The sequence below is a fragment of the Andrographis paniculata genome, unplaced genomic scaffold, assembly GCF_009805555.1.
Source record: "Andrographis paniculata isolate CXL003 unplaced genomic scaffold, ASM980555v1 Contig34END, whole genome shotgun sequence".
Taxonomy (NCBI): Eukaryota; Viridiplantae; Streptophyta; class Magnoliopsida; order Lamiales; family Acanthaceae; genus Andrographis; species Andrographis paniculata.
In genome coordinates, this window is record NW_026137567.1 from 3,340,572 (window position 1) to 3,367,835 (window position 27,264).

Below are 27,264 nucleotides of genomic sequence, written 5' to 3' on the forward strand. Positions count from 1 at the left end.
AAAAAACACTTAATCTAGTTGTTTTTCATTTATGTTTATGTGCTTTTTTGTTTCCAATATATTTGGCTGCCTCAACAATTGGCTAATATTAGTTGTGTATACTTATGTTGACATAATTAAGAGAAAAGTAATTTATTCAATCTATTCATCACAACTAATTCATATGCTATGTCCATTTAATAGTAGTGTTGAACCGATGATTTTGTTATATTTTTATAGTCTTGGTTATGTTGATATGATTTGTTGAAGATTGATGATTCAAACAAATGTGTTTAAGTTGCTCAAATGTATGTGGAATTGAAGAGAGTCCGAGGAACTAAAGAGTGATGCAAATAAATATGAATTGGAAATAATAATGAAAAGATTACTATTTTTAGGATCCTATTACCGAATCTTGAAAATTTTTATTTTTGTTTATTTTTATTTTTAATATTTTTGTGTTTATGTTTGATGGGCATGGAATCCTCAACATCACCCAGCTCCACCCAACCTCTAACCAAAAGTGATGTATATATATATATTTTTGATGAGGTTCGGCCGGGGGTTTACCCAGTGCGTCCTTTTGGATAGCGGCTGCGGGTTCCCATGTCATTAAAAAAAAAAGTGATGTGTATATAATGTATATGTATATGCGATATATAAATATAGATAATGTATATATATATATGTATGTGCATGCATATACATATATACATATATTATATATTTATATATTAATATACATATTATGCATATATATATACACTATTAGACGGGGCTGGGTGGAGCTGGAAAAATAAGGATCGGTGATCTTCTCCCTTTGAATGAGATGAATTTTGCATGTTTCATTTGAAACAATGCAAGAAGTCAAAGGCATAGCTTGGCTATGAGGCTTGACCTTGTTTAGCTATTTGAGATTGTTTACATGTTCAAATTGGTATTTATTTTTTTAGTTTATTTTTAAATTCAAGTATCTTTTTTAAATTTTTATCAATTATTATTTTGGGCTTTAGATTTTTTAATTTTTTAAATAACTACTTTTTCAATTTTGTAATAATTATTTCGTGCAATCGACATCAATTGGTATAAGAGCAATAGCTTATTCACCAATGGCCAAACAAATCCGTGGTCGTGGACATGATGATCAGGGTTAAGGTGGAATGGGTCATGGTGCGAGCAGCCCTGTCGACGAGGCTGCCCCCCGACAATGTGATTTGGACGATGTAGATAATAACAAGTTGAAGAGATAGGTCCGGAAACTTGAACAACGCACAATGAGTTTGAAGACCTAGACGGATGCAAATGATGACTTTGCAAATCTTACTACCGAGGATGAAAAGGAGAAATAAAAGAATGATATCAACTCTTTTATTCGGAACCATTATATTGTCAAAGGAATTGTCTGGGTTTTGGATCCAATTCGTCCTTCAGTGTGTGGATTGAAACCGAATGAGAAAGTAGACACGACAATGCAAGTTCTATAGGATCTGATGAGGAAGTAGACTTGAGGTCGAGTCTTTCTTCAAGTGGGGGAGAATGATGCAACAAATATTGATAGAAAATAGTCGGGCCAACATTACTATTTTCAAGATTCTATTATCAAATCTTGCCAATTTAACTTTTATTTATTTTTATTTTTATTTTTATTTCCGCTTGTTTTATTTTATTTTTGTATCCATCCATGCTTGAAATTGGATGAAATTTACACTGTTCATCTGAAATATTCCAACAAGTCAAAAGCCATAGATTAGCTACGAGGTAGATTAGCTACGAGGCACGACATAATTTTTTAGCAATATAGGGTTGTTTAGGACTTCAAATCAACAACTTTCTAATTATCATAATTTTGTTTTTAATTATGTTTTTGAACTTAATTAATTTTGAGCTCTAAGGTTTCAAATTCTATAATTATCTAGTTTTTTTTTTTTTTTTTTTTTTATGTATATATTGTGTATATATATATATATATATATGGTACAATTAGAGGAGATATTTATAAGGGGAAAAACTTCTAGAAGCTTGGCGGCTACAACTGCCAATAAATAACTATTTCTAAAAATAACTACTAATTACCTCTAAAAATAACCATAAATAACTAACTCTAAAAGTAGCTACTAATATAACTACTAATAACTACCTATTTTTGAGAAGGTTCTAGAATAAAAATTATTAAAAAATAGTCAAAAATTGGCTAAAGAGTGCAGAAATTTAATTAAGGGAGCTGGGAGAACGTAGTAAATGCAGGAGCAGAAGAGCCTGAACAATAAATGGTGCAGTAATTGCTACACAGAATTAATGCAGCCGCCGCTCGCCTTCCGCACTCGTGCACTCCTATGCAGCCGTCGCTCAAATTCTAGTTAATGCAATCGAAGAAACTGAAATGATGAATTGCAGAAATTAAATCTAACTAAAAAACGATAAAATATATGTATTTCGAAAAAGATGAAGCGAGACGTTTGTGTTTGACTTTTGCATTCCTTAATGGCTAGATTTCCATGGATGAAATGAGTAGGTTGACGATGGCGTGATAACGAAAAATATATATATATATATATAATTACGGGGCAGCTCGGAGAAATGAGCGTGATCGCATTTGCTCGCTTAAGCCGATTCTTAACTCGGTTGGTACTTGACTTTAGGGGATTTACAACGAGGCTTTAGCGACACCTGGCGAAGAACATTATAAGCAAAAAACTCTACTATCACTAGAAATTTCTGTGACCCAATAGACCACCGCCTATACCCCATGAATTATTCTTCCAACTGTTCTGCTAGTGACTCTACCCCTCTAAAACCTCTATTTAATCGGAATCGAATTCAGAACAATAACTGAGCAGGTTGACAAGGCTCCCGCGTACTTAGCTACGTTGAACTACCTGGAACTTTTTTGTGACACAAAACAAGGCTGAAATAATCAATTCTTCTATCGCCCTTCCGCAACCTTGTCGAAATCTAACTTGAATAATTCAAATCGAACATTGAATTTTTGGGTGAAGGTGAGGTGGAGAACTATGATAGGAATTTTACTAGCTAAAATAATATGCTGGAATTAAAAGAAAAAGAGGAGAAAATCAGTTTGCTCGCGACACAAAACCGAAAATCTCATATTATTAAACTAGATAAAAATATGGGAGAAAGAAATGGAGAAAATTGAGTGTATGATTATGTATATATGGAGTATATATGGTACAATTAGAGGGATATTTATAGGGGAAAAAACTTCTAGAAGCTTGGCAGTTACAACCGCCAATAAATACTTACTTCTAAAAATAGCTACTAATTACCTCTAAAAATAACCATAAATAACTAACTCTAAAAATAGCTATTAATATAACTACTAATAACTACCTATTTTCTAGAAGGTCCTAGAATAAAAATTACACAAAATAGCCAAAAATTGGCTAAAAAGTAGTGCAGGAATTTAATTAAGGGAGCTGGGAGAGTATTGTAAATGCAGAAGCGGAGGGAACCACCGCTCAAATTCTACATAGAATTAATGCAGCCGCCGCTCGCGCACTCCTATACAGCCGTTGCTCAAATACTGTGCCAACCGCCGCTCAAATTCCGCACAACCACCGTCATAGAGTCCGCGCCAGCCGTCGCTTCGCTCACTTCCATATATGGCCTTATGTGCTCATAAATGCAGCCACTGCTCAAAAATTAATGGACATAGAATTCCGCTTCGCTCAAATTTCCGTGCAGCCGCCATCGCTTTAGGCGCCATCCGTCGCTCAGATTCCGTGCTCGCTCACTTTTGTTTAGCCGCCGCTCGCTTTTCGGGTTATCCGTCGTCGCTTTCCGCGCGGCTGTCGTCGCTTTCCGTGCTCACTCACTTTTGTGCAGCTGCCGCTCAGATTCCGCACAGCAGTTGACTTTGACTTTCGCATGTTGACTTTTCTGAATTGACCGTTGACTTTTGTTGACTTTTGCGCCGCTGACTATTTTTTCCCTAACCAAGACATTTTTTTTGCTTTTTAAGGCCAATTTTGGACTCTCAGACAAGTTTTCAAGCATTATTTTACATATTTTACATGTATAAACAATAAACACCTTATAAATATTTATTTAAATAAATAATACTTATTAAATAAAATTAATTTAATCAAAATTAAATACTTAAATAGCACATAAATAATGTATAAAAATATAACTCAAGAAACACATCAATTAATTTAATTTATACACCGAAATAATTATAAATTACACCTAAAAACTAATAAATTAATATTATACACACAAGATGAAATAACTACAATTATTAGAGTAAATTAACATAAATAATACCAAAATTCGACATAAATAATAATTAATTAAATAAATATAAACTATAAAATATGGCAAAAAAATCAAGAGTTATCACCAAGACATCAATGTAGAAATTCAAATAAAAGAGCTACGTTGAAGCAAATTTTCATTTAAGTTCTATATTTAAGCAACCAAGAGTCCAAGCGAATAGTCTATCAAGTGACTAGTAAGCCAAACAGTCTATTAAATGACCAACATAGTTTTCAGAAAGCAACCTTATGGTGCCTAAGACAACATCGTAATGATTGAAGCAATGCTTAAGTGTTATCAAGCTACCACCTAGATGGTCGAGCAATCTCAACATAGTTATGATAATAGGAAATTTACTCATTAGTAAAGTATTTTTGTTCCCGATATTAAAGAAGGTTGGAGGTGCAGCATACACAGTGGAACGACCAAAGACATTATCAAAACTCTATCTAGTGTTTCATGTGAGCTTACTCAAGCCGTACCACGTGAATAAGCACAATCCGAGATAGAATGAGTCATAAAGGGTGCTACAAGAGATGCAATTGGTGTATGATAAGATGGTAGAAAATATCCTAGTTAATCAAGTTATGAGACACAATATCGTGATGACAAGGATTGCCTAAGACCGAGATCAGTTGGTAGCTGGTAGAGAACCTATGGAAGTTTGATGAGGCAATGTGCAAGTTTTAGCATCAAAGGTGATGCCTAACCCTAGTTGGGGAGAATGTCTTGGATAGGATATGTGATTGAGAGCAACTGGGAGAATGAGCCAAAACTCAGAGGCTACCAAAACTTCCCAAAACTTTCAGGAAGGATTGAGAACCTTTTTGACTATGTCTATACTTATATTGTAGAATTGTAAAGAATACTCTAGATCATATATAATGTTCTAGAAAAATAGATCGTAGCTGTTAAATCAAAATAATCTTGTTTGTCCATTGAGAAAGTGCTATATATCAATAGAGGTGTAGAGATTATTTTTGAACTATCGAGTGTTAAGAGTAATACAACTACTTTCTTTGAGTTCTTTCTTACATTTGTGGTAGTGTGTTGAAAGGCCGAACAAGAAAAATCTTTGACGGTGTCAAGGAATTGCTAGATCAATGAGGATGTTTGACAAGAAGCAATGTGACCAGTTACCCTAGGAACCCTGAGATAAGAATGCAATCATCTTATAAATATTCTTTCTCAAGGAAAAAGGAAAACCTCTCTATACAAACTCTATTAGTACGATATATGTTTGTGGACTTTCTCTTTCATTTCATAACCAAATATCACACTTAGATGCAAATTAGTTAACAAATATGTTAAACATTTCTAAATACTTAGGCCATTCACAGAAAAATAGGTCTTACAAGAGTCTCTTAAATTTTTTTGTCACTCTCTTTCCATCACCTAAGAAGAAAAAAATACAGATATATTATATTTATATGCCTTAAATTTAGTTTGCCATTTCACTGAGTTTTCAGGCAGTCTCGTTGCCCGGTCAGTGAGTCAGGGGGTCAAGGGGGCGAAGTCCCCCTTGCCCGACGATATTCAGTATTGGACATTTGAGTTGGTATTAGATTGAGCCCGTCTTATGTATTCTCTTAGTTTATTTAAATAGACTTAAATATTTGAAAATTGTAATTTGTAACGTAACCGTCATCAATAAATTTATTTTCTATTTCTGCCCGTGGACGTAGATAACACGTTGTTGGTGAACCATGTAAATATGTGTTCTTTACGTTTCTATTTATTATTCGATCACTAATCCTAATTCGTTACAACAATATTAAAGTTTGTATTTTAAAATATAATTCAAATAAAAATGTATCATTATTTATTCTATTGTATAGAGATTGAATTTTCACATAATAAAATATGGAAAATAATAAAATCCTTAAAAAAAAACTATTTTTAGTTCAACATGAGACTCTCATTGCCATTTTAAGACTATAACTAGATCTTGTATAGATTAGTTTCATAAGTAAAAAATTTTGACAGAAATGGCCATCAGGCATCGGAGTTGCTTATGTGGCACCGTCGTGACAATGTTAGATATATTAAGGAGTATCATACAAACTGAAGGTTATATGGATGATATGTGAAAAATATTTGAAAATCATTTTAGAAGTACAATTAGATTATAGATTGGATTACTTTCATAATTAAAAAGTTTTCACATAAATGATTCTCAAACGTTGTCTATGTGTTACCCACATAATCTTTGGCATGTCACGACATCAACTTTGGCGTCTAATGACTGTTTCAACCAAAATTTTTAAGTCTAACTATGGTAAGAGTTCATATACGAAACTAAAAAATAATATTCCCCAAATATACACAAAACAGTGAAGTTTTCTTCAAGAAACCCAAGAGATTTTTCTGATGTGGGGATTTATGCCCGAACACTAGTCACATCAATACAAACTTTCACACAATACATTGCGACGACAACCTGACAGGTATAACAAGAAAGTAGTAAATGTTTTACTATCGGGACTGGTTCCTCACCCCCTACCAACCCACCCACCCTCTCACACATGCCTATACATACACATTTTATATGTATAGCTATTCTTGGGTTGGTATAGGGCTTGTTCGGATGTGGGATTGTCTTTCTAACTAAATTATTATTATTATTATTTTATTTATAATAAATATTCAATTAAATATCTATTTTAATAATATATTTAAAATATTTATCAAAATATTATATCAAATACTTATTTATATGACATCAATATCTTGGAAATTCATAGTTTAACTATTTCGAACTCAAATTCTATCTCCTAACCCCACATCCAAACTCACCCAAGGTGGTTAAGGATCCCACCTCTCGCTACACAACACTTACATTTAGAAAAATTCAAAGAAGAGGCAATAAACCTAATCTATTTTGTAGAAACTATTTACAAAACTAAAAACATAAATTATTTTATGCTTCCTATGGTTTATTAAAAATTATCATTCTCCTATTCAATATAAAATTTATGATGAGACATATCTATGCTATTGTAAAATTCTATCAAGAACTTCGCAAATTTTAACAAATAAGGATATGTTTTAGATACTATGATTAATTGAAGCATGCTTGACTATACTAAATTGTCCATCTCAATTATAGTCATACAATGCGAGAAATATTACCCATTTAATTTTAATTAATGGGGAGTTTTGTGTCAAGTTTAATAACACAAAGATAGATCACGGGCAATCTTTGAAACACAATGATGAATGGTGATTATTTTAATTAAATCACGACGAGGTATAATGCAATTTACCGAAAAATAAAAACAATGTATGCCATGAAGTACATTAGTTCATAGTTATATATCCTTACAGTTGGTGTGTGCTATTTTCTTCTAAGATCTTTGTAATCTATCATCCAAAGAAGAAGTTGCATGTGATGATGATGTGTCTATCGAACAAGCAAACATGTAAGATAGCTCTATCTAGAGTTGGTGCAAAATCTAAACAGTATCAATTACAATCACAGTCGCGCTCTCAATTGATTTCAACTATTTCATCTTTCTTATTTTTGTTGTTGCTCTGAAGGTGCAAAAGATGATTTTTGAGGGCCAGTGGCCATTGTAATTTTCTTGTCGAATAGATTGAGGGGGAAAGATTTTTCGAGTAATGCTAATCTTAGCGAAAGTTTGTACAGTCGAGCAAATAGTTAATTGCATGACCATTGCAAACGTCTCATTCATTTCACCTTGAATGCTCTGTGTCCTATCTTCTACATTTCTTTCCCTTTCTTTGGTTCTTTGTTCTCGAGCTTTTAAGCCACGATTCAGTTCATGTAATTTGGTCACAAACATATCAGCTTGGTTCCATTGCAGCCTGGCCATAAAGGTTCAAGAGTAATATAATTAGGGTTTGTTTAAATGTGTTTTGGAGAAAATTGTATGAAAACAAAGTTGAAAACATAATTAGACAAGCCATTACTTTACCTCTTTTTATTGTGGTAACTTTCTTATCCTTTTATTATACCTTATTTGTTCAATACTTACCGAGTCTTTCTATCGTAGATTCGATGCCTACTCTAAAAAAGTATATGGCTCATTCAGGTTATCAAAATGATGTATGATAACTTTATTATTGGTGAATTTTATTTTATTTTTTTTGGATGATTTCACTGAGCTTGATCATTTCAGTATCTTCTTAACATCAGTTTGCCTCAAAATAGATATCATAATTAATTTGTTAATTTACAAGCTAATGAATCAAACAGGATAAATAAGAAGAATATGTTGTTATTGTTTTAAGCCTAAGCAATAGTTTCTGTAACCGCAATTGGACTTATTATTCGACACCGCCAAACTTAAGTGCATCGGAATGTGTGGCAGCACCGCAAAGAGTGGCGCTGCCACAGTTTGTTGGTGGCAGATGACACCAGACTGGATTTGTGAACAATAATTGTTAAGTTCTTAATTACATAAGCTATTGATTTTCTTCTTTTATTTTTATTTTTTGCAAAATTACTTGTGACTCACTTTGTGATTTGAAAAATTTGCATCATTCTCCCTTATGATTTAAAAATAACATGAGACTCCCTTGTGTTTTCGAAATATTGCACAAACTTATTTTTAGGGTATTTTATGCTATTCTTTAAAAAATATAAGAGAATTTCGTACAAGTTTTAGGGGTGCAATGTTTTCTAAAATATGAGTGAGTCTTGTGTAATTTCTAAATTACGGGTGAGTATGGTGTCGACTTTCTAAATGTGGATTATAAACGATTTTGCCTTTTAATTTTATAATATGTTAAGAATTAACCTATAATCTTAATGTTCATGGTTGGGATCCTTACTATGGCTGTTCTTATTCCCTACCATTCTTACATTATTATCTCTCCAAATCAATATTAACCGTTGGTCGATTTAATTTTTAGTGGTTGAAATTTAATTTAATGATAAATACATTTTATTCAGTATTTTGAATCCTAAGGGTTTTATGTTGCAATTTTAAAGCTCCTATTTTTGAAATAATTCAAGCGGATCTGTATTTCTAAATTTGCCATACATTTAATTAAATTATAACTCCATCCCTAACATTGCACTTGACTATTTTTCATTCTACAAAGACACAAGAAAAATCTAATTCCATCAAATCCGCATTGATGACTTAAAAGGAAAAAAATTGAGGGCTTCTTTCCTTCAATGTACTTAGCATTTTTTTTCTCGATTAATTTTATTTATATTTTATATTTTATCAAGCCTTTTTTTTTTTTTTCAAATTTTTCGTTTATCCCAAGAAATCGCTATTCAAATCTTCATCTTATTGACCCTAAAAAGACAAATAGATATTGTTTTCCTATATACAGCTTGATGCATTGCTGTCAATTTATTTCCAACCCATCCCCTTAACCACGGCCCTCCTACCCACTCGTTTTCACACACAGCCTCACTTCGTGTATATATATATATATATATATATATATAGATATGACCCTCAAGAGTCTCTCTTGTTACATAGGAAAGCACATTCATCGTCAATCTGTCTGATATGGCTGATGAATGCTGTTTCGACTGCTCAGAAATAACAGACCTGGTCTGTAATGAAGAAAACAGTTTTCTGTGCTTTGATGATGAAGATTATGTTATTTTCGAGTCTTTCTTCAATGAATCAATACAGCAAAGAACCGGCGAAAAAGGTTCCTTCTTTCGCTATTCTAGATTGGATACTGATGCATTGATTAAGGATTTGCCATCCCTGAGTGAAGAATCCTTTGGTTGGATGGTTGAGAGAGAGGTTGCTCACTTGCCTAGAGATGATTATCTCATGAGATTGAAGGGTGGAATGCTCGATAAGAGTTTGAGAACAATCGCCTTTAATTGGATGGTTAAGGTCATCAATCAATTAATCAGTGTTGTAGTTTCATAAAATTTTCGATTGCTTTTGGCCTCTTACTTAATGTCACTGCAGATTCAAATTGTGGTTTTATCAGGAAAAGGGTTGGGAATTTTGCCAGCATCATCAATTTTTTTCTATAAAAGCCGATTTTCGATTTTCACTGATTTTTGAAAAATTTCTAATGAAGTTTTTATTGGATTAGTATCGAGCCTCATCATTTAATGGTTTTCGAGATGAATTTAAATCCGAGGGCTTTTGTTCGACTTAAATTTATTACTAAACTGGATATGCTTACTTAAACACATTCGGTTTTGCGCTTTACAGGCTTGCGCCGCTTGCGATTTTGGGGAACTATGCTTCTATCTAGCTTTGAGTAACTTTGATCGATTCCTATCCATGTCTGAAGTTTCTGTACACTCACCAAATTTGGTAAAATCTCAATAAGTTATATATACCCCTTAGTGTTATATTCTCACTTACTTATAAAAATTATATTCGAATGTTTATTTCTTGGATCAAATAGGTAGATGGAGAATGGACAATTCCATTAGTTTCTGTCGCCTGCTTGTCATTAGCAGCTAAGATGGAGGAGGTTGATGTTCCTTCTCCTATTCATTTACAGGTCAGATTTTGAATGATATATGTATATATAGGCATGTTATATTCAATTTAATTAGTCTTCTTATGAACTTATATTCGATCAAGCTAATAATGTCCTAACAAGACAGGCAGGGGAGCCCGTATTCTTATTCGAAGTAAAGACCATACAAAAAATGGAATTGATGGTCTCAAGCAAGCTTAACTGGAGGCTCAAAGCGTATACGCCGTATAGTTTCTTAGACTATTTTCTGAGGAAGATGTATGGCGAAGATTTCATAATGGGGCCTTCGATTTCCCAATCAAGCCAAATCATCTCATGCATGATTGAAGGTCTCATACTTCTTTTCTTGATATACTAATCTTGTTATACACATGATACAGTGAAGTACCTTTTCTTGGTTGCTAAAAATCAAATGTATAGGTATTGACTTCTTGGAGTTTAAGCCATCTGAAATTGCTGCTGCTGTGGCCTTATATGTTCTGAATGAAAGCCGGGCAATGGACATCGACAAAACACTGTCCATTTTCTCACAACTAGACAAGGTACCTATGGTTTTCCTTATATATTTAAATACATGATCAAAATATATGTCGATAAACAAAAATTCATCTAAAAAGCTCGATACTACTCCTAATTATGACAAGTGGAGAGATTGCCTAATCGCTAAATAATATGTTTACACTCATATATCGAACGTTTTGAGGCATTAATACGTAGATTTATTTCTTATATACTTGATTATCTCATCAGAATACATAGGTGGCGTTGGTTTAAGAATTTTGGCATAGATTTTATTATTCACTAATTTTTTTTTCTAAAAAACATCACATCAAATATTTTTTTATTTATTTTTGTATACTATATTAAAATGAATTAAATTCAAAATATAATATTAATACGTATTTATATAAACATATCATCCAAATATATGTGGAAAACAAAAATTCATCTAAAAAGTTCGATACTACCCCTACTTATGACAAGTGGAGAGATCAATTAATAGCTAAGTAATTTGTTCACAATACATAGGTTTGTTGGTTTAAGAATTTTGGCCTAAATTTTATTATTCACTAATTTTATTAAAAAATATCAAATCAAATATTTATTTATTTATTTTTCTATACTATACTAAATTTAATTTATATTCAAAATATCACATTAATATTTTTTTAATATAAACATATCATCCAAATATTTGTTGAAAACAAAAGTTTATGTAAAACGGTCGACCGTACTTATGACAAGTAGAGGGATCGTTTAATGCTAAGTAGTAATATGTTCACACTCATGTATAGAATGTTTTGAGGCATTAATACATATTTTTATTTATATGCTTGATTATCTCATCAGAATACATAGGTGTGTGTTGGTTTAATAATTTTGGCCTAGATTTTATTATTCACTAATTTTATTTTAAAAAACATCAATTCAAATAATTATTTTTTATTTTTTTTTATATTATACTAAAAATTATTTTATATTAAAAATATCACATCAATATTTAATTATATTAAATTATATAACCGATCAAATTTAAATTTTTTACTATTCAAAAGCTAAACAGAAAATCCAAAATGATTCATCTAAAAAGGTTCATTCTATTTCTGGTTATGAAAAGTCCAAAGATTACTGAATAGCCATGTAATCCTGGAAATGTGTCCATCCATTTTCATCCATCTTAGGGTTTTTGCAGAAACTTTTATACATATTGATTATTGCATTGCAACATTTCTTCCTCTAAATATGCTCTAAGCTTTTTCATATGTTTTTCTTGCAGGCAAGAGTGGTGAAATGTCTTGAACTAGTTCAAGGAGTGGTGGCTGCTACTGCTACCACTGATACTTCGACGAATGCAGGTGTCGATGATTCGGTTTCAGGATCACTTGTGGATAGTCCCATTGGGGTTTTGGAAGCATCAGAATGCTTGAGCTACTCATGTGATGAAAGCGATGAAGACGAAACAGCAGCTGAATTATGTGTCTCTCATGACCCTCCACAGTACAGTGGCCCGGAGGCTAAACGGAAGAAGCTGTATCAAACTGCAACTGCAGAGGGTGAAGCTGGTGATGAGAAAACCATGGAGTCTTCGATGTGATGACTTTGGGGTTGGAAAGGCAGAGAGGTTTGTAGCTTTCTCAAATTCATACTGATTTTAGAAATTCGGACAGTGATTGTGATGGTTATGATATGGGACTATAAATTCTATAATGGCAACCAAAGCATGTCTGTTTTGTGTGGTTGGACAATTGGAAGTGATGAGACATCTACTGGTGCTTTCTTTTAACTATGGATTATAACTATTGGTGTCTAATTTATTTTTTTCATTAAAATATACTCTTTTCGTCCCAACTAGCGACAGAACTACATTTGGGCTTGGGCCAGCTGGCGACCGCCCCCTCTATTTTTTAGCGTAAGAATAACTTTTTTACACAGATTTTACGCTGATCATTTTGTGTTGCCTTCCTTTTTTTCTTCTACACTGCTGCTAATGTGTCAAGGAGAATTGAAGAATGCTGTTATTATTCTTCTGTAGCAACTTACAGCCTTCTTCTTCAATTGATTTTTTTTTTTAAATCTTATTTTATAATATTCCTGACACATATTTATTGTCATTTTCATCAAGAAAACACATTTCTCACGTGCAAAAGATGTTATAGGATGTGCTCATTTTCATATAGAGTGCTAGGTTGTTGTGCAATATTTATATGCACTATAGTTTTGGTGTGTGTAGAAGTTTTATTATGGGTTCAGAATCATAAACCCAAAATATTTAGAGATTCTTTTTTAAACATTCTCTATTATTAGGGCATATAGTACCAAAAATCCTAAAAAGTAGGAAAACACACTAACACCACTATATGCATACCTACCTCATTCCATAGTGTGTTTATTTGTGAGGTTTTAGTTTTGGGTTTTGATTTTGAATAGTAAAATTTTGAATTGAAATAGTCGATGTGATATAAATATGTGTTGATGTGATCTTTTGAATGTAAAATTAGATTTTAGTGTAATAAAATAAATAAAAATTGAATGTATGATTTGATATTTTTGGAAAGAAAAGAAAGTTGAAATAGTAAAATCAGTGCTAAAATCTTACGAGTAAACATACCTTTGGAATTTTTTTTTTTTTTTTATTTTTATTACAACCCCTTCAAAGGGTCCAAATTGAGATAGAAAATCAAAACACAATTGAGTTATTATAAGTTTTCTAACATCAATTTGACTCAAACACCAACGTTTCAAATATTGCTTAATTTCTTTCAACTCTAACCCTAATCCTACTCCAATTCCCTTAAACTTAGGTTTATTATGCTTTACATTTGTTCTCCTATTATATGGTGAAGCTCAAGGGAAAACATGGAGGATTACTACGCTCAACTTATTAGTCATGTTCATGATTAAACCCCACTAAGTATAGTTAGAATGTTTTCTTCTCCTAAGTTATGACCATGAATAAAAGAGAGATATCTTGCTGTATGTTTTTTCCATTATCTTTATCCCATGCTCATTAGTCTTTTCGTTAATACTTATATATACTTATTATCCTCTCTCAAAATCAAGATTGATAAACATACTAGTGAAATGTATGTCTTGGCCACCTTCAATATAAGTTCACCAAACTAGGTCACCAAATTTTTATTTTTTTTGTGTATGTATTTGTTTATGTCAATTTCACTTAATTTTGTTTCAAATGGTATCACACTGCTAATCTTTATTTAAGTGAAAGTCAAAATGAGAGATCACCATGCAATTGAAAATTTTGATGAAATTGATTTTGGAATCTAGAATATGCAAATTGTAGATGACTTGCATAGAAAAGACTTGAAAGTGATAATAAAAAATAAACTTAAAGAAATGGACAAAATCATCTGGAAGAAGATAAAAAAAGATAATAAATGTGATTCAGCCTTCCCCTATGAGAAGTATTTAGCTTCATAGAGCATATGTTGAGTCAACAAAAGAAGTCCTAAAATCTTGTTAGATATGTATGGACAATCTTCTAGCGCGAACAAGATTTACTTGATGTGAATACTATTCGGCTTGAAGATGATCAAAAATGCTTTTTGCTACACATCTCAATGAATTAAATATTAAAACCTTATAGTTGGCATTAGGAAAGATCGACTTTGACATGAAGGTCAAAACTTTAATATTTCAATCATCTTTACCGGAAAGTTAGGATATGATAGTAATGACGATGAGTGCATTGTTTTGGAAGAAAATATTAAAGTTTGATATTCAAATAATTGTATCAAATTTCAATTAAATGAATCTGGTTAGATTTGGGTTTGAGTATGGGTTGAGTATCGAATCTATCCACGCTATCGCCAACTTTACTTAAATTTGAGCAAGTTATAACTACTATAATTAATGGAGCGGGTATGTTTGACTACCCGTGGCCCGTGGAATTTTAGTTGATATTATGTTTTCTTTCTTTTCTTTAAATATTACATCATATAGGACTTATCTAAATCTCATCTTTTTATTTCTCTTATATTTGTTTATTTGTATTATATAAAAATTTACTATCTAAAAAATAATATTCATATTATATATATTTTTATTTAAATATAGTTTTTGAAATAAATAAGATATATCAGCTGTATTTCTTTGGTTGTTTGAATAAATCACCTCCCGCTCAACTTCACTTAAAATCCAACTGGCAACCAAATACTTGTGTTTATAACTATTTAATGACTATAATCAACTTAGACGGTTTGTTGATTTTTCACATTCATCACCATATACCCTGAGAAAATTACTCCAAACAATTACAAGATAATTAACTTTGTGTTTGTTTGGCTGATTTGAATTTTGAGTTTGTATATTGAATATGAAAATTTCGACTTTGAATAGTTATTGGATACAATATAAATATGTATTAATATGAAATTATAAATATATAATTATTATTTGGTATAATACAAAAATTATAAAATAAGTGTTTAATGTAATATTATTTTAGAGAAAATTTCACTACAACAAAAATACCATATTGGCTTTGAGAAAATTTTAATATATAGAATGCACCTATTTTCACGAAAACTGTGACAAATTGTTACGGAAGTTATAACAATGTAAATAGTAATTTTTTAAATATTCCGTTAATAATTATTGCAACTTTCGGCAACAATATAAATAATTGTAATATTTTTATAGTATAACTATTTATTGCAGAAATTCGCGACAAAATAGTTCTATATTCTCTCTTTATTTATAATACTATTATGTGTGATAATATATTCAGCTGCAATAAATATTACTGTTAAGAGTGAAAATCTTGCAAAATCTTCCCATCCAATACATAAAAGAATAAAAATAAATAAACAGATAACAAAAAGTGAATTTATTAAATAATATAAAATAACAATCATATACATGTGTGACCGACTCTCGTAGATAAATCAAATGTCCGAATCATCGAAATAAGAGGCTCTACTGCTGAAGTCAAATGAAAGAACGTACACAACAAAAAAATAACATGTAACAAAACAAGATCCATCAAGGGGACAAATCAATCGCAGCCGTTCATAATCACAAATCTCGCGTCCACCAATTTCACAGCACGGCTGCCGCCACAAGCGCGGCCGCAAGAGCGGCGCCTCGGACGGCAGCTCCGCTGATGAACCGCCCACTAGCAGCATTTCCGGTGGGAGGGGTGGGGCTGGGAGGCGGGGCGGGTGCCTCGGCAGGGGTGGGGGCAGGGGTAGGGGTGGGGGTAGGGGGGCGGGATGGGGGTGTTCTGCTTCTCCTGGGGGTGCTGCTGGTGGGAGGCGGGGTGGATCGGGAAGGCGGAGAGGGAGTAGGCGGCGGCGTTCTTCTGGCCGGTGGTGGCGTCGGAGCGGCGGCGGGAGGAACCCTAGGCGGAGTAGTGGGTGTTTGAGCGAGGCAGGCGGTGGTTAAGAGTACTGTGAGCAGAAAAAATTTGAGGGGTGTGATTGAAGGAGCCATTGATGAAGATAGAGGGAATTATGGAAAGTTTAATTGGGGATGGACAAGAGACAGAGGAATTTTGAAGAATACGAAGAAAGATGTAAAGGCAAGTTGTATATATACACATACATACGTACGTATATGTATATGTATATGTATACATACATATTTAGGAATAGAAGAACTAGATGGCATAGAGGGTGATGCATGTGTTGGAGAATTAATTGTAGCAGACGACAGTCAATTTTGTGTGTGTTGTATGTGTATGTAATGTTGATAACGTTACAAAACGTGTTCTGTAAAATAAGACTATGGGTTATATTTAAAATGTGTGCTTTGTGAATTTTTGATGGGTGTTTTCTGGACTTTGATGGATGTTTTTGGACTCTTGTATCGGTTGTTGTTTACTCTGTGTGTTCTTTTGGGAGATTTCAGATATTTTTATTATTCACTAAATTTTTTTCATCTAAAAAATATCAAATAAAATACTTATTTTTATTTTATATATTATACTTAAAAATCAATTTTACATTCAAAATATTAAATCAAAATTTATTTATATTATATCATATTTCAATTCAAATTTTTTATTATACAAATTTCAACTCAAAATCCAAACTCACAACGAGCACACCCTGAGTTTTTATGTTATAATTAATATAAATGATTTGTTATTTGGACATTTGATCGGTGCTTTTTTTATTTTTATTTTTTATTGGTACTATTTAGAAAAATCAGAATCAATATCGTAATAAAAATATAACAAATGTCAAAGATAAAAAAGGTAACACATTACACAAAATATTTTCTTATTGCAATTAGTTGTTGAGGAAGGAAAATGTTGTAGCTTTTCTTTGTTTTCTTATCTTAGTCTTTTTCTTTTAACGCAAAGCCAACAGCCTTGCAATAATTCATCATCGTAGAAACAAATAAATGGAAATCTAATTATTCAATATACATATATATAGGATAAAAATATTGTGATGAATTGTGAACACCATTGCATTGCAACTGTTCCAGTGGTACCCCTCCCACGGCGTGCCTACCCGACATTTTGACACCACCGCTACAATCCGAATAGGATGAGAAATTAATAAAAAAGTTTTCAATATTGAATTTAATGTTAGTATATATGAGGGAAGATTGAGGGCCTAAGATTTCAACCATATGTATAATTTTAATTGCTTGATGTAATTTGTTTTATTCTAATTATTTGATACAAATAGTTATGAGTTGGAAATATTGATGATCTTATTATCACTTCGAAGAGAACAATTATTGTCAAATCTTGTGACTCTATCCTCGTTCTCTCATCTTTTTTGTTTTCGTGATTAATTTGAAATTTGACGAAATTTAAAAAGTTGATGCGAAACAACTCAATGAGCCAAATTCATGGCTTTAATGTACTATTTTATTTTTTGATCCAAGGTCCGTTAGAACTTCAAATCAATATTTTCTACCTTTCGATTTTCTTTTTTGGCCATTATTATTTTTATTTTAAGCTTATTTTCAAGCTTTAGAGTTTTCGATTTTATAAATATCTAATTTTTTAATAAGTAAAATGAGGGAAAAAACAAATTAAAAAAGAACTGGTAATTAATTAATTAATGGAATCAATGTTTGTAGAATTGGTTCTTCTGTTCACTAAATATCCATTGAATTGTTACTTATAAACAATTGAAAAACATATTGACAAAGTAGCAGCATAACGAAAAATGCATAGTTAGAAACCCTAAAGTCCTATTCTTTAATATTATCTTTGAACTGGTCGATGTTTGCACAAGAAAGGTGCATTGCCTTTAAATACTTTTAATTTCGTATGAAATTCATTTTATATTACATTAAAAATGTGTAATGTTATGCAATATATATATATATATATATATAATATAGTACTGCATAAAAATTCATAATTTATTATCTTTATGGTGTTTCAAAATCGAATATTTCTTCAAAATTTTGTATGACCCAAGCAAGCGTATTGATATATAATCAAGAATAAATTATTTGTTTATTTATATTTTTTTAAATTTGTTTTTTGTATTATTATTATTATTTTATTATTGTTGTTGTTGTAAAAGGAATATAAATTATATGAAATATTTAGTTTTTATTTTGTATATTATGTTGAAATATGCTTTCTATTTAAAATGCAGTGTACAATTAGTATTTATATTAGATATTTTATAACTATTTTTAACCCTGGATTAATTATTTTTGTGTATTGATGATTTATATGACTAAATAATTTGAGAAATAAGATTTGAATAGATGTTTTGACCAATTTTTACTGATATGCACACTCTACGATGTAGTGCATGGACACGTGAGACTATTAAGAAAATGCATGAGAACGGTGGGTCTCGAACTCGAGACCTAAGACTCTGATATCATGTCGGATGAATACAATGATCACATAAAAATTCAAACTATTAAGGAAACATATCATTTATTTATTTTATATGACGATACTTGCGCTCAACCCGACCATTTTGACTAGATTGCTTGCGGTGGACCTGACGTGCACTAATCTTATTTTATTTTTGGAGATTTATTATGGAGCGTAGTGCTTCATCGGCTATAGCTTCTGCCACATATATCCTGCAATCCGTTGTGGCTTCGCCTCCCACTCTTTAGGATATTAATAAGCTTCTTACTGAGGTTTTCTCTACCAATTCTAATTCTCATTCACCTCTAGGTAATACCTATTCGTATTTTGATTCTGCATGTTATAATCATATAACTTCAAATTCCAAACTTATGTCGTTCTCTATTCCCTCTTCTCCGCCCCTTTCAGCTGCTGTTTCCCCTTACCTTCTAGTTATCAGTGGCATATTCGGTTAGAACACGCGTCTACGAACAAGCTCCGATCTCTCGTCACTAAAGGTGTTCTAGGTCCTATGTGTCTAGAGTCGTTCGACTGTATGCAATGTAAGCTTGAAAAACAGTCTACTTCTCTTTCTTCTCAAAATTTTTCAATTGTTGATAAACCTTTTCCTTTAGTTCATTCAGATATTCGGGGCCCTCACTGGTAGGATCTATGAATGGTTATAAATATTTTGTGATCTTTGTTAATGATTTTTCTCGTTTTACTTAGATCTATTTTTTGAAGCAACGCTTTGAACTTGCATCCATTTATATCACATTTTTAAAAATGATTCATACTCAGTTTTCTTGTATCATCCAAATACTGCATATTGGTAATGCCTTAGAGTATAATGACTGAGTGTTTCTTAGTTTTCTTTCTACTCAAGGTACTTCTATTCAGTGGTCTTGTCCATACATATCCCAAGAAAATGGTCGGGCTAAGCGCAAACATCGTCACATTTTTTATATAGTTTATGTGTTTCTCCTCTCTGCTTCATGTCCTAATCGTTTCTAGGGAGAAGCTCTCTTACTGTCGTCTACATCATAAATAGGTTACCCTATTTTGTTCTTCACGGTGCCACTCCTTTTGAAAAGCTCTTCGGTGAGTCTCCCGATTACTCTATTCTTCGTATGTTTGATTGTGTTTGTATTATCCTCATTCCACCTCATGAACGCACTAAAATTGAAGTGTGGGCTCGTTTGTGTTGCTTCTTTGGTTACGGGTAGAGCATAAGGGTTATCGATGTTGAGATCCCGTGTCGAAGCATTTTCGTATCTCTTGTCATGTCATATTTTGGGAGCATCAGATATTCTTATCAGTGTCCCAATTCAATGCCTTATCTTTCTCTCATTCTCAATTATTCACCTGTGATCTCTCCTTATTGTTCCCTACTTCTACTGGTTCTGGCGCCATGGTGAAATTGGTAGACACGTTGCTCTTAGGAAAGTGCTGAAGCATCTCGTGAGGTGACATCTACTGCTCCCGATATAGTCCCGCCATTGCCACCTCCTCAAGTGGACCCGTCTGTGGCTTCTGAACCGGTACCTGAGCCTTCCCCCACTGTCCCTGCTGCCACTATCCGCCGATCTACCCGTGTAATTCAGCCCCCCCCCCTCACTCACCTCCTTGATTACCACTGCTATTCTGCTATATTGTCTCACAATGAACCAAGGTCCTTCCAAGAGGCGACTATTGACCCTTTGTGGCGGCAAACTATGGAAAAGGAACTACAGGCTCTTACAAAGACACACACTTGGAATCTTGTGACTCTACCGACAGGCAAGCGCCCTATTGGGTGCAAGTGGGTCTACAAGATTAAGACTCACTCAGACAGTTTGATTGAGCGCTACAAAACTCGTCTTGTAGCGAATGGCTACTCTCAGGAGTATGGTATTGATTATGAAGAAACCCTTTGCTCTTGTTGCTCGTCTTACCATTATTCGTTGTGTACTTGTGATTGTTGTTGTTCGTTGGTGGTCCATTATTCAGTTGAATGTCAAAAATGTCTTCTTGCATAGTGATTTGACCGAGGATGTCTACATGAGTCCTCCAGGTATTGAGATTTCCGGCAAGGTATGTAAATTGCGTCGGGCTCTCTATGGTTTGAAACAAGCACCTCGCCCTTCATTTGCCAAATTCAGCTATGCTCTTATTCAGTTGGTCAGCTGGTTGAGCAGGGATTTACAATTACTTTTTCATTTTCTGGTGTGCAGATTCAAGACTCGCAGATAGGTCAGCTTGTTGGGACGAGGTGTAAAACTGGTCGGTTAATGATACATTTTCTTAATAGATTGAGTTTTTCGGTGAGACAGTCATTCAGCGCATCCAACATGGTATCAGGGCCCTAAGTCTCGAGTTCGAGTCCCACCGCCCCAATTTCTCATATGTATATGCAAGTTTCACGCATACTTCCACTTGCACCTAAGATGGAGTGTTGAGACTCTCATTTGCAGATAAATAAATTAATGATTTATTTTCCTAAAAGCTTGAGCTTTTAGGTGAAACAATCATTTTGTGTAATCCGACCTATCCAACTTGGATATAACACTGTTGAGGCTCAAGCAAAGGTTTGTAATTTTGATTTAGGTAAAAGACAAGTGATCTGAACAATGAGAATATGAACTTGATAGTCATGATAGGGAATTAAAAGGCTGCATGAATTAAATGTCTTTTTTACATTCATGTACACTCCAATAGGCTAAAATAACGCCGGTGAAATGACAACTTAGGCTAATGGATCATCTTGCACCTGTGATCATGCCATCCAAAATCAAACAAATGACACCAATACATATGATAATAGAAAAAATAGTCCACTTTTCCTCATTTGAAAATTGATGTTTTTGACAATTCCTTTTTAGCGTGATGATTCTCAAATTGGGAGAAATATAAAATTGATGTTGATATTTTTATTTGTGGTCTTGGATTTTTTTTTCTTTTTTCTTTTGTTTAATTATTCAGTTTGTTGTATCATGGTTGTTTGCTTTTGCAGGCCTATCTACTAGTAATTTAAAGTTCAAAATAACTGGTCATACTAGCTTGCTTGATGGGAAGTAAGGAAGATGTATGTACCCCTTTTCTCTTTTATAATATCTATGATGAATATAGTGGAAACTCACTCTGTATGTTGCTATGATGTGTGATTAAAATTTCCTTCCTTAAGTTGGTGGGTTAAAACAACAAGAAAAAAAGATATTGTTAGTAGAAAAAGTTTTGATTGATTTTTTTTGAAAGTAAGTTGTATGACTACAACTGACAAGTTTGCTTAAATCTAATCAAGACTGGTTTGCATTGACCTAATGATTGAGATCATAATTTCCACGAAGACAAACTCCTAGCAAATGAGGACTTGACCGAGTAAGCGTATTTTATCTTATGGTGTAATTAATGTTTAAATTTGTGAGGTCAAATTCAATAGATGCTAAGATATATGAATTAGTGATTGAAGGCTAAATTATATACCTTCTAAACATTGAAAGTGTGATTAAGGAAAGGAAGATATACCCCTTAATATATTGATAACTCCAAATAATAGTATATTTTTGGCTTGAGAAAATTGTGTATTACTTGAATTTTTATGTGAAAACTATCAAAATATCTGATTTATGATATACTTTATTGAATTATTTCGCTTGGTATGATCCAGAGCGCGTCTATTGAGATTATTAATGTTTTTGGCTTATATAAGCGATGTTTTTGGTCCAGAGCGGTTCCAACTCAACAAGCGACGCTCTTTCCGCTCAAGCCAACGCCAGCTACTAGACATCCACTGTAGCGAAGCGAGAGTGAACCACTCCATAAATTTACTAAGTGTTCATCTCTCAGCGGTCTAGCCATTCCGGTACCAGCCAGCGACGACAACATTGCTTCAGCTGGGTTGATGCCCTCTGGCCATCTAGGCAAGAAAGGAAGGTCTGCACCATTACATTCTGAAGCGAGCAAAGCAGCACCCAGGGAGTTATGGCCGGTGCAACTGCTTTAATAGATTGACCGCCGTCAACCGCCTAACTGCCCAGACAGTTTCAACTGCCGCTCAACTGCTCTGCAACCGCCATCTCCGTAGAAATATAAATAGGGCCAAAATTCTTTTGTAACATACATACACACGCGCATTCATACTTTCGAATGTTGATTTCTGTAGATTTTTTTAGAGCTCCTAAAGGAGTTCTATAGTTAGGAATGCCAGAGGAGTTGAGACTTTCTCCTCCTCTAGCCACTCACTTTATTGCCTTTTAGATTAGTTTACAATTTTATCTTTGCTTTGACTTAGTGTCTTTATAATGTAGAATTTTACTGTTTTTGTAATAAGTAATGAAATATCAAGATTTCTCCGCTATTTGTTTCTATCCAAGGGTCATATTTGCATTTAGACGTTAGGATTATAATCCTATTTCGCTGTGGAAGAACATAGAAGAATCAACTATTTCAGCCTATTTTCACGTCGTAGTCATTAACAGATTCTAGGTAGTTCAATGTAGCTAAGTACGCGAGAGCCTTGTCGACCTGCTTAGTTGCTGTTCTGAACTTGATTATGATTCAAAGAGGTAACACAAGTGTAAAGTCACTAATGAGACATAAGTTGGGATAATTTACTAGGCATAGTGGTGGATCTATTAGGCCACTGAACTTCTAGTGACAATAGATTTTCTTGCGTATAATGTCCTTATTTTGGGCGTCATTGAAGTCTTGTTGTAAATCCCTTAAGGTCAAGTACCAGCAAAGTCGTTTTCTATTGTAACAGTTTTTATGTAATTACATTTACTTCTTCTGTCATTATGTCTTATAAATATATGTTTCGCTTGCTCACCTTCCTCATTCGCTCAACTTCATCCATGAAAACTTAGTCATTTATTAACACACAACTTAAACACAATATCATCTGAACAGCCTCACCGCTCGCCTATTATCATACATACTTATAACTATGATCCGCTCCCCCTCGCCTCCGCTCGTCTCCGCTCACAACCGTTGTCTCTGCATCCATCGCTTGCTCACTACCTCCACCGCTCACTCATGCTAGATCACTCCACTAACTTGCTTTCCTTTACTTTCCGTCTTAGTTAATTTTTGGCTCGCTCAAAAGCGAGCCATCTTACCGCTTTCCGTTGTGTGTCACTAGTATTTGAATTCTTGATTTAAATTTCGCGACTTAAAATTCCTGTGGTCGACCTGAAAACTCACCAGTTAAAGAGTATAAATAATTGTATTGCGATGCAGGGTCTACAACTTCATTTTCATCATCTATATCTGAACATGTCTAATGATACACATTACATCCAAAAAATTCATAAGAAATTCCCTACTTTAACTTTAAACATCATCAAATCTCAAATAGAGTATTATATTTAATATAGAAAATATAAGTTTCTGGATTTGGTTATGGGGGAGAAGTCTTGTTTTTGCTGTGAGATTAAGGATGAGAAAGTGAGCTAAACAAAAAACATTTGTGAAAGATTTTTGGGAGAAAACAACCATGTATCTAATAGAGTATTCACAGGAATGGTTGCTAGAATATTGCACCTCGTTACTTGATTGGCCAACAGACTACTGTGCAATTTATTCATCAATTGAAGTTGTGGCTTGGATAATAAGATGAAGGCAATGGTGGTTAATCCAAATAGAAGACCAGAGATAAGACATAATTGAGAAAGACTAAGGTCTTGGAATTGTCTCTTGAGGGAAGATTCTATTTGTATGTTTTGGATAATAATGCATATCTTGTTATTTCATTGTGTCCTCATTATGGTGTATATCATTTGAGAAATTTAACTATATATGAAGCTAATATCTTAGTGGAAAAAAATATGGATTGGGACCCCTCGTCGTAGGTCTTTGAATGATCAAACTGGGTAATCATTTATTATTATTTAATTCGATGAACAAGAATATTACACATTAAATATTATTTTATTAAACTTTCTAAGACCGCGTGTCTATACTAGAGTTTAATTTGACAAGGAAAATTTAGGGACAACAAATATTATTAATTCTGAATAATTATGAATGATAATATAATATTTCCTTCGTCCCGGCTACCGTGTCTTCTTACTGTAGATACGAGAATTTAGAAGAAGTATAATTAGTAAATAATTAAGAATGTATTAGTAAAAATTATTATCGTATAATAAAAATAATTTTAGATAAAGATTAAGATAATTAATTAGTCTAATTAAAATTAAATATATATATTTTAAATTTTAAAATGAGATTAAAGTTTTTTTTTTTCAAAAAAAAAGTGACAAATAAATGGGACAGACGAAAATAAAAAGATGAACATGGTAGGTGGGAGGGAAGAAGTAATATTCTAGTATCATATAAAGATGAACTATCTTTTTACTTTTATTATTTTTTTAATAAAATATTTATTTTTTTAATCTCCGCATCGGACCCAAATGAACTAATTTTAATTAACGGAGAAAGTAATATTTATAGAAAATCGTGTCACCCAAAAACAGTCATCGAAAAAACCCTTGTGTGTATAAAAAGATGGATTTATTATAATTTATAGAAAATATTATGACATATTTTAGAAGTAAAATTAGCCATATATTAAATTAATTAATTACTTTATTCATCTACCAAATTTATACTCACTTTTCTTTTTAGTCTTTCCACTAAATGTATATCATTACTAATTTTGTTAAAATCAACAAATCAATATTTTATTATTATTCTTCGTTCAATACTTTATTATATTCTCTTTTCCCATTTTCTGTAATTTTTGACTAAATTGTCGAAAATACCTCCAACTATTTTTTTACTTTTATCACTTTTTCAATAAAATATTTATTTTTCTTAATCTCCGTGCCGAAACCAAATGTTCTAAATTTACCGGACGAAAAAAGTATATAATAACACAATAGGTCAAATGTATGTTATGAATGATTCTTTTCCAAATTGTTAAGTATTGTATTCTAAAAAAAAAAGATGGTCATTTCCCTGCCACCAATTTAAAAGGTAAGTATTATATAGGGTGTGTTTGACAATTAGCTGATAGTTGATTCAATTAGCTGGTTTGACTAGTTGATTCGATTAGTAGTTTGTATTAAAATATTTGGTAAAACAACTGTTTGATATTAGCGGTTTATACCTAAAATGACAATTGAGTCTATTTCTATTTTTATTTTTTTTTCTAATATATTCAATTGTGTTCTTTTCAGTTTAGAATGTTTGAAATTTTTTTTATTAGTTATTGAAAATTGTAGAAGTGTTATAAAATAGTATTTATTTTTTATTATAGTTAGATTTACAAAATAATATATTTTTATTGAAAAATATAAATAATTTTTTTTTATTAAAAATGATGTAAAATATAAAATAATAAATTTTTCGTGTATATATTTATTATGTTAAGTATCGATCAGTTCATTATATTTGTTAAGTTGAAAAACCCATCACCTATTTTTCGCATATTGACAAATCTTCTTTTTGTTGTTGTTGTCGTTAGATTCTAAAAACAGCAACATTTGACCTAGATGTGCAGACCTAACAGTGCAGTCTCGTTAAGTTGCATTTTATTGTCTTTCCTAGGAATTGTTGTTTCTCAAGACAAAATGAACACTTTGAGTTTGTCCTCTTGTGGTCAGAAGTGAATAGATTCACACCATTCCTTGTTCTTATCAATGGAATTGATTGCATGTCATAACAATGGTTGTTGTGGTTGCTTAACACAACTCGAGATTAGTGGGAAGGTAGTGTAGTGGTTTTGAGAGTGTGTAGTGAGAGAAATATTGTAACAATCCTCTCAACTTCAAGCCTTCCCATCTCCATGCATTGAGTGAGTGATATACACTACTATCTCGCCAGAGAGTTCGTCGGTCGAAGGAGAATTGAAGTTTCGATCAGGGGAACATTCAGAATCTGTGCAGCTCAGCTTCTTGAGTATGCGTTTGTGACAACAAATGCCTGTGGAGGAATTTTCATAGGTAATCAACATTGTAGTTTGGGTTGAAAGAGTTTTGGGTGTTTTGTTCTTAATTAGCACTGATTAATGAACTACTCCTGGACTGGAATTCCCCGGATGTAGGTTAGTTATGACCGAACCGGGTTACCAAATAACTTATCATTTATTGCTTTGGTCTCTGCATTTATTTCATTGACAAGTCTCCGTTATAACTGTGATATAATTATGTTTCGTGAGTTGGCCCTTTCAATAAGTGTTCGAGAGTTTATTGGTGCAGCACTTATTCTTTCCCAACAATATTTATACTTTTCAATAAATTTAATTTATTTTTAGTATAAAATTTATATAATGTAATTTTAATATA

General features: G+C 32.6%; 2 protein-coding genes across 2 annotated transcripts; one reads left to right on the forward strand and one right to left on the reverse strand.

The window, feature by feature from the left end:
- The first annotated feature begins 9,968 nt into the window (after nucleotides 1-9,968).
- On the forward strand, nucleotides 9,969-12,932 carry LOC127248876 (cyclin-D4-1-like). Its single transcript, XM_051271423.1, has 6 exons — nucleotides 9,969-10,088; nucleotides 10,419-10,523; nucleotides 10,618-10,716; nucleotides 10,823-11,024; nucleotides 11,116-11,237; nucleotides 12,473-12,932. The coding sequence occupies exons 1-6, from the start codon at nucleotides 9,978-9,980 to the stop codon at nucleotides 12,788-12,790; spliced, it is 957 nt and encodes a 318-aa protein (XP_051127380.1). The 5' UTR covers nucleotides 9,969-9,977; the 3' UTR covers nucleotides 12,791-12,932.
- Nucleotides 12,933-16,254: 3,322 nt separating this feature from the next.
- On the reverse strand, nucleotides 16,255-16,647 carry LOC127248502 (alpha carbonic anhydrase 8-like). Its single transcript, XM_051270864.1, has one exon. The coding sequence runs from the start codon at nucleotides 16,645-16,647 to the stop codon at nucleotides 16,255-16,257; it is 393 nt and encodes a 130-aa protein (XP_051126821.1).
- Nucleotides 16,648-27,264: the final 10,617 nt, after the last annotated feature.

Bases quoted from the DNA above. Each gene is read 5' to 3' on its own strand.
- LOC127248502 (XM_051270864.1), bottom strand. From the start codon at position 16,647: ATGGCTCCTTCAATCACACCCCTCAAATTTTTTCTGCTCACAGTACTC.
- LOC127248876 (XM_051271423.1), top strand. From the start codon at position 9,978: ATGGTTGAGAGAGAGGTTGCTCACTTGCCTAGAGATGATTATCTCATG. The intron at 10,089-10,418 runs GTCATCAATCAA...TGCGCTTTACAG, and splicing joins CCTTTAATTGGATGGTTAAG to GCTTGCGCCGCTTGCGATTT. The intron at 11,238-12,472 runs GTACCTATGGTT...TTTTTCTTGCAG, and splicing joins TTTTCTCACAACTAGACAAG to GCAAGAGTGGTGAAATGTCT.